The following is an 8674-nucleotide window of genomic DNA, read 5'->3' on the forward strand; positions in this document are numbered from 1 at the left end:
ACGATGCTTCCTGTCATCCTCCTTCCTGCTGCAGCAAACGGCCACATGTGATGAGCTGAAGGTCAGGAGGAGCCGAGAGGTTCAGAGAACCAGAGGAAGCTCAGAACACGTCCAAGAGGAACCTCTGAGTCACATGACTGAACTGAACTGAGGAACAAGTGTGACGCTAATATTAATAACTAACTGGTTGTTAACCAGAGAGTTTCAGCCCCAAGCTGAGAGTCTAATAATAACCTGTGATCTGCGTCAGTCTGACTGTTTTATTCTTGATCTCTGCAGAGGAACAAACTTCAGACAACAGGGCCTGAAAAATTAAAGATATTTTATTCATTGACAGGAGCTACAGTTTATACAGTCATCTGTCATTGCAGCTTGGCTGGTATAGAGATAGGGTCACTGTAACCCTAACCCTAACCCTAAACTGTCCATGAATGTAACAAACAGAATCAGTGACAAACATCAGACCTGGTGGAGTCCAACCCTCAGCAGGAACCATCAGACTTACTGCCAGCAATGCAGATATTTATATAAGATATATTTTATATTTAGTTATTCAAAATGATTCTTTATTCTCTCTTTAGTTCTGACCTCAGTGCTGATCTGCACAACAACGCAAGGTTGGTTCACTTTATATATATCTAAGTATATAAAGTATAAACTTTACACATTAAAACCTCAGACGCACAAAAACCACAAGAACATTTTGTTTCATGGTGAGACTTTTATTCAAAATAAAAAGCAGAAGATTTTCCTTCCAGCTGTTGCTCTGACTGTGAGTCCCAGCAGATCCCAGTTCTTTGTGAGAGAATCAGTGACTCTGATCTGTGAGGATGAAAACAGATCAGCTGGATGGACAGTGAGGAGAAACACCAGCAGAGAGACCAGGAAGCCATGTGGAGATGGATGGGGGAAACCAGCTGGTTCTACCTGTTACATGAACTATCTCATCACATATGACACTGGTCTGTACTGGTGTGAGTCCATCAATGGATCGTCCAGCAGCAGCAGCTGCAGCTGCAGCAGCTGCAGCAGCAACAGCTGCAGCAGCAGCAGCAGCAGCTGCAGCATCCAGCTCTCTGTCTCTGGTAAGATCAGACTGTGGAGTTAGTGTTGCTGTGTGGAAATGGATGAAATGCTGTAGTTTGTCTCTGTGTTGAAAGGATCAGTGATCCTGCAGAGTCCTGTCCTCCTGTGATGGAGGGAGATGACGTCACTCTGAGCTGCAGAGCAAGGAATCCAACCCACAACCTCCCAGCTGCTTTCTATAAAGATGGCTCCTTCATTGGTGATGGATCAGCAGGCAGCATGACCCTCCTCCATGTTTCCAGCTCTGATGAAGGCCTCTATAAATGTAGCATCAGCGGTTCTGGAGAGTCTCCATCCAGCAGGGTCTCTGTCAAAGGTCAGAGGTCAGCAGCTTCTCTGTCTCTTCATCAGGAAACAAGAAGTAAATGATTCTCTGGTTCATTTCAGGGAGAATCTCCTCCACCTCCATCCCTTCCTCCATCTCTCCTCCTCCTGGTTCATCTTTTCCCTCCATCATATCAGTTTCTGCCATTTTTATCTTCCTGGTTTTGCTCTCATTAATTCCTCTGGTTCTTCTGGTGAGACGATGTTTCTGCAGGAAACCTGAAGGTGAACTTTGAATATTGTTTTTTTTCGCTCATTTTAACAGACATGCAGTTTAATCTTTGTTTTTCTTGTTGCATGTTTTGTTTTTTATTATTTTCAAAAACTGTTTATTTCAGCTGAAGAAGGAAAAGATGGAGAAAAGGAAATTAGAGAACTGAAAACCTTCATTAACCAGCTGCAGCCAATCAGAAGCAGGAGAGGTAACAAGCTAACAGCTCAGTGGTTATTAATGCTAACAGCTAACAGCTCAGTGGTTATTAATGCTAACAGCTAACAGCTCTGTGGTCGTCCAGCTTCCTGTTGTTGTAGGAAACATGCAGGTCAAACTGGAGTTGCTCTGGAGAACTGGGAGGTTTAAACTGGTTTCCAGTTGGAGCAGCAGACATAAGGAGGATCCAGCCTCCTGTCTGCAGTTTGACCAGGAAGCTGATAAAAGACTTCCTGCAGCTCAGAGTGGATCACTGAGTGGATCACTGTGTGGATCACTGAGTGGATCACTGAGTGGATCACTGAGTGGATCACTGTGTGGATCACTGAGTGGATCACTGAGTGGATCACTGAGTGGATCACTGAGTGGATCAGAGCTGCACTAACCTCACTGTTTGTGCTGCAGGAACCTCTACATGTGTCCTCTACTCAGCGCTGAGGACAGACGTCCATCAGGGACGGATCGTCTGCAGAGCCTCAGCGGCTTCGTCTCCAATCTGAGGAAATCTGGTCCAAATCACCAGCACAGAGATCTGGATCTGTTTTCCTGCTGCAGCAGCTCCAAGCCTTTAACATCTGGCCCACAGCATGATACCCACTGACCCGGTTCTGGTCCATCGCTCTGATCCTCTCAGACTTTCTCTGTCAGGAGGTCAAAGGTCACAGCATCTGACTGCAGGGTTTAGAAACAACCCATGAGTTTCTGCTGAATTGTCCTGGACCAACATCCAGTCATCACGTGACACCATGAACATGTGATTCATGCTGCCACCTGGTGACAGGAATCTGGTACTACAATCACAATATCTCAGCGTAAAACAGGAGCGTCCAAACTGTCCTAAACAAAGTCCGACTTTGGACACGGTTTACAAGAAAGACACTTGTTTTAATATCATCCTTCCATTTTCTAACAGCTTGTCCCAGTGGGGTCAGAGGTCAGGAGGTTCTGCTGCCTCTCCAACTCAGGTTCTGGGCGAGAGGCGGGGTCACCTGGACGGGTCACCTGGACGGGTCACCTGGACGGGTCACCTGGACGGGTCACCTGGACGGGTCACCTGTCTGTCACACAACTGTTTTAATACCTGATCAGGTTTTAGAGAAATCTGATTCTATCAGTTATATTTGTGAAAAAGAAGAATCAAAAATAAAATTAATATTTACCGTAAAGACATTCTATATTTTGATGCAAAATAAAAGTGGCTCTATATTTTTCATCAGGATGTACAAAATAGAACCACAGTATATTCTTGCACAGTTATGGTTATGTATATATCTGCATAAAGTACAACATTTTAAATAATAAACACCAAATATGCACATTTTTCTTTTACTTCAAATATTGTATGCATGGATTATTTTTAGGATTATTTGTGATGTAGAAACATAAAGACAGTGAAGATAAAAATGAACCTGAGTTACTTTGGCAGAAACAAAAATCCTCTTCTGCACATTAAACATTAAATTATCCACATTTGTCTTGTGTTGTATTTATTTATCTAAAATAAAATAATAATAAAACTGTAATAAAGTGGTTTACATACAGTTCCAGGTATAGTTCTGAGTCGGCCAGTTTATTACAATGTGTCAGCTGAAAATCAGTATTGATGTGGCTGAATGTTCCACCATATAAAGACATGATACCAACATGTTGTCTGTGTGATTCTTCCAAGCCAAGAATATCACAAAACCTGCTTCAGTGTGAAGAGCTTCATAAGCAAGGTATCATAAAAACTTGATCCAGTTTCATTCACCAACATTCAGACGTCAGACGGGAAACTTTACAAAATCTCTGAGGCCAAACGTGAGTCCAGAGAAAACCAACATGGCCGACTGGGAAGCAGGTTGTTCAGGATGTAACCGTGATGATGAGGGCTGGAAACAAGGCCTTTCCTTCTTGTTCTGCACAGTTCCTGGTTCAGATCCAATAGTTCTGGCAGGAACTGACTGAGTTCATGTCTCTGGTTGCTCTTCCTCAGGGTTCATGCTGCTCACACTCCCAAGAGTCGTGCTTTATTTATTTTAAAATGGTTGCTGCTGCCGTGTCCACCCGGTTCTTCTGCTACGGTCTTCTGATCCAGATTGTAGGAGTCAGTAATATTCTTCAGCTTTAAAGTGAAATGGTTCCTGCAACAGCTGGACTTCTGTGAGAGACGCCCACAAAGCCACTGGAACCAAGACAGAGCAGAGCGTCGCGCTACGTTCATGTGAACATGGCCACTAACAGAGCAGACAGGTGGAAACAGGCCACGTTTTCACCAACACTGGTTTATTTGTGCTGAAATCTGGTTGAGACCAGTTTCAGTCAAAGTCAGTGGAACCAGCAGCAGCTGGTTTCTGTGGTTCAGACGAGATGAACAGGATGTGCTAACAGGAAACAGGCTGCAGGCCACTGAGCTGACTGGTGTCATGCAAAAAAACTCTTTCTAAGGACTGTTCAGGTAGAAGCACTCAATCAGGTTCATTCATGCATTCTGCACAATTATAAGAGCTCATAAGATAATCAAGCCGGTCTGGATTCAAGTCTAACCCAGCTCACTAAGCTCTGCCAGGCAGAGACAACATGAAAGTTTTCATACAATGATTAGGAAGGAAAGCAAGAGGCAAGAAGGTCTGGTCCTTATGCAGCTGTGGAAAACAACCTTCCTCAGTAACCCTCTCCATTTCCCGGGCTTGGGACCGTCATTAGGAATGTTCGGTCTTGTGTCTGTCCAATGGCTGGATTACACTGATGTAAGCAGGGCAAAGCATAATAACAATATCTGCTGATGTTTACAGCTGCTAGTCAGGGCTGAAGAGCCTCTACAGTTTCATCCTGGGGAGGAGAAACATTTCTCTTCTTCCAGACAAACACAACCAGAGGAGCTAGAACAGCAACCACAGCAAACATCACCAGAACCGGTACAATGTGTCCTCCACCTGCAGAACAGAACCAGGAGTTAGTCTGATCCCACTGAAGATCATCATTATCTGATCTGAGATCCAGAACCAGGACCTGCTGGTTCTGATCCAGAGACAAACACTCACCTGGAGGAGCAGCAGGAGGAGCAGCAGGAGGAGCTACATGCAGGTAGACAGTGTTGATTGACTGCATAATGTTTCTCTTATTACGTTTTGTTTCTCCCTGAACATAACACTCATATGTTCCTCTGTCCTCAAGTTTCACGTTCCTCAGCTTCAAAGACACGTTTCCTTTCTCCATGTCCACCAGATCAACTCGACCCTTGAACCTTTGTTCTGGAATATCCAGATCTGGGTTGTTTTTGTTAAACATTAGAACATATTTAAGCTCTTGTATCTCTGCCCCAGGTCTGCTCCACTCCACAACTTCTAATAGCCTGTAGTCGTTGGCTTCACATGGCAGAGTGACATTGTCTCCAACTGTAACATTGATGTTCACACCTGCAGGAGAGAAAACAGCACAGAGAGGATTAATGGAAATGAACCTTCTGAATTAAACTGTAGAGAAGAGACAGTCTCTACAGAACTGACCTCTGACCTCCCATTCATCAGCAAAGTTATTGAAAAAACTGTAAACAATTAAATAGTTTCCTCATGATGACCAACTGCTTTCACTCTTTCCAGTCTGGTTTTCATGCTCACCACAGCACGGAGACTGGCCTAGTCAAAGTATTCAATGATATCCATATAAATACGGCCTGTGGCAGAACCACAGTGCTGGTTCTGGTTCTGGTTCTGTTGGACCTCAGTGCAGCTTTTGACATATTACTGAATGGACTGGAGAGTTGGGTTGGACTCTCCGGTTCGGTGCTCGACTGGTTTGAATCTTACATAAAGAACAGGGATTTCTTTGTTTCAATTGGAAACTTCTCATCAAAGAGGTCAAAGGTCACATGTGGGGTACCCCAAGGTTCAATCCTAGGACCCCTCTTATTCAATATTTATATTCTCCCACTAGCTCAGGTCATAACAGGAAATAATATTAGATACCATAACTATGCAGATGATACTCAGCTCTACATTATGATGTAGAGATAGAGATGTAGAGTTATAGATCTAGAGCTATAGATCTAGAGTCAATGTACAGCTTCAGTTATTACAACTAAAAACTAGCGATCAGCCTGAAACCTGGGAGTAGTGATGACCTCTGACCTGAACCCTGCGAGCCACATAAAGACAGTAACAAAATCGGCCTTCTATCACCTGAAGAACATCTCCAGGATTAGAGGACTAATGTCTCAGCCAGATCTAGAGAAACTCATCCATGTGTTTATCTTTAGTCACATTGATTATTGTAACAGCGTCTTCACAGGCCTGTACAACAAATCAAGCAAACAGCTGCAGCTGATCCAGAACCAGCTGATCCAGAACCAGCTGGTCCAGAAGCTGCTGATCCAGAACCTGCTGATCCAGAAGCTGCTGGTCCAGAACCAGCTGATCCAGAAGCTGCTGATCCAGAAGCTGCTGCTCCTGTTCTCACTAAAACCAGGAAGATAGAGACATAACAGCAGTTTTAAAGTCCCTCCACTGGCTCCCTGTAGCTCAAAGAATAGATTTTAAAATACTGTTGTTAGTTTATAAATCACTGAACGGTTTAGCACCACAATACATCAAAGATCTGCTGTTGTTGTATCAACCTTCCAGACTCTCAGGTTCTGGTTCTGGTTCTGATCTGCATCCAGAACCAAGAGAGGAGAAGCAGCTTTCAGCATCTATGGACCAAACATCTGGAACAAACTTCCAGAAAACTGTAAAACAGCAGAAACCCTGACTTCCTTTAAATCTCAACTAAAAACCAGCTGATTAGTTTTAATATGTAACAATGTTTTATTGATTCTATGACTTTGTGTTTTTGTGTTTATGATGTAAAGCACTTTGAAATGTCTTGCTGCTGAAATGAGCTATACTAATAAAATTTGATTTGATTTGATTTGATTCTGGACATTAAGAGTGGTTGATCCTACTTGAAAAAACTAATAGATCTTTTGTGGTTTCATGCTGTGAAGGTCAATCACATTACAGTCCTTATGATACCAGAATCTTTCAGAAACAGAAACACATCTTAGAACCTCGACTCTGATCTGGATCATCAGAAGAAATCCAGATTGTAATGTATTTCTGCTAACCTGCAATCAACCAGTAAATATTAGAACATTCCCATGTTGTGATTTTCAGATTCAACAGAACTTTGGAGCTGATGTTTTTATTATTTATCCCAGAAGAGGTAAATAATAAAAACAGTAGCAGAGGCTTTAGAAGAGGAGAGGAGCTCAGCATAACAGATACTGGATGGATGGATGTAGTAAAGATGAATGTGCTTCATCTGTACAGTAGAATCATTTCACACTGATTTTCAGTTAATGGGACACACGACTTAGAAGCTATTGAAGAACTCATATTATTTAATATTCAAATTATTTATCAACCGGTTTCCTTAGTGCGGCCTGTCATTCAGTAGTGCAACAGTAAAACATAAAGTCAGGAGAAAAACAGGTAGTGTGTGAGACAAAGAAACATTTATATTTAGAACCAAAAAACAAAGTAACTAGAACCTCAGCTTACTGCTAAAGGTCCAAAACAAACACAAATAATAATAAATGAAGTATTAATTCTTAGGTTGCTGCTGCTTCTCCAGCTGCCTTCCAGGTGAGAGGCGGCTCACCTGGACAGGTGTCCAGTCTGTCACTTAAACCTTCAACAGAGGATAATGCGCCTCGTGTGACAGAATGAATTATTATCAGTTTTTCTGTTGTTCCGCTAATGGCTAAAGCTACGCGTCATAATGCTCACAATGTGCTTGCAGGGAAAAATGACAGACTGATAATAAATATGTTTAATAATAAACATAATCGCTGCTTGCTCTGTCAATGATGTTTTTATCAAAGATGTTAATGTTTCTAATCAGAAGAAAACAAATGTCTTGAAGTAGAGAACTGACCAATAGCAGGGCCAAAGCCGACAGCAACCAGGAAGAGACACACAACCTTTAACTGTGCGCCTCTTCTGAAGCGCAGAGAGGTTCGGTGGCTTGAGTCCATGTTACTCCTGACACTGTGGCGTCTGTCGTGTTCCGCACACTGAGCGGCACACCTGGCTGTAAACAGGAAATGGCGAAACAGAACACAATTCGGTTCCCCTGTGAAAATCTGTTCCCTCTGCATCGGGAACGCGCATTACAGCCAGACAGGCGAAAGAGGAACCTATACGTGAAGCTGACACCCCACCTACGTCATCAAATCCAGCTGATAGTCTGATTGGTTAGTGCTCCGTTAGTGCAGGTTTGTGCCGTTAAAATATTCGTTTGTGCAGCTTTCGTTGTTGAGATATTAAAAGTTATCATATTTTCAGATTATGTCCCCTCCCCCACCCCGTTTCTTGCTCCAACAAAAAAAATGAAATAGGCTAGTTCGTTATGCAAATGAGAATTTGAGATGACCCCATTATTGTTATTCTTACTATTTTCTAAATATACCAACAAAATCTTATTTTACTTTATTTGGTGGTATCAGAGTGTAATATTCACTGAGCACATTCACCTAATTAGGGGACAATTAATTTCACCTGCTGCATGCTGTCCTCTGTTTCAGTTGTCTTCCAGCAAATTCCTGTCTGTGGGTAAGTTTTGTTTTTGTGTCGTTTTTATGCAATTGAGGTTATTAATTATTATAGAAAAGGTACTTTCTATAATGCCAAGAAGTCATGGCATAATCAATACAGTTAGAAGAAAAATATCTCTGGTAATTTATTATTTTTTTGTGATGCATGAACTTCCATACATGTGTGTTATGGTTAGCTATTCATCCACCCAAATATCTGCATTGTGAGGCAATTGAGAAGTAATGAACCATGGAAGTGGCTGGTTTTAAAATGCAATATA

The 8674-nt window shown here is 42.3% G+C and overlaps 1 protein-coding gene and 1 pseudogene across 1 annotated transcript; one reads left to right on the forward strand and one right to left on the reverse strand.

Moving 5' to 3' along the window:
- Positions 1-758: 758 nt before the first annotated feature.
- On the forward strand, positions 759-2526 carry LOC129357898 (high affinity immunoglobulin gamma Fc receptor I-like; annotated as a pseudogene).
- A 1424-nt stretch (positions 2527-3950) lies between these two features.
- Positions 3951-7970, reverse strand: LOC129357900 (uncharacterized). Its single transcript, XM_055026846.1, has 2 exons — positions 7736-7970; positions 3951-5238 (listed from the first exon to the last, which is right to left on the reverse strand). The coding sequence occupies exons 1-2, from the start codon at positions 7956-7958 to the stop codon at positions 4622-4624; spliced, it is 840 nt and encodes a 279-aa protein (XP_054882821.1). The 5' UTR covers positions 7959-7970; the 3' UTR covers positions 3951-4621.
- Positions 7971-8674: the final 704 nt, after the last annotated feature.

The sequence above is a fragment of the Poeciliopsis prolifica genome, unplaced genomic scaffold (assembly GCF_027474105.1).
Source record: "Poeciliopsis prolifica strain line A6 unplaced genomic scaffold, Auburn_PproV2 SCAFFOLD333, whole genome shotgun sequence".
NCBI classification, from domain to species: domain Eukaryota; kingdom Metazoa; phylum Chordata; class Actinopteri; order Cyprinodontiformes; family Poeciliidae; genus Poeciliopsis; species Poeciliopsis prolifica.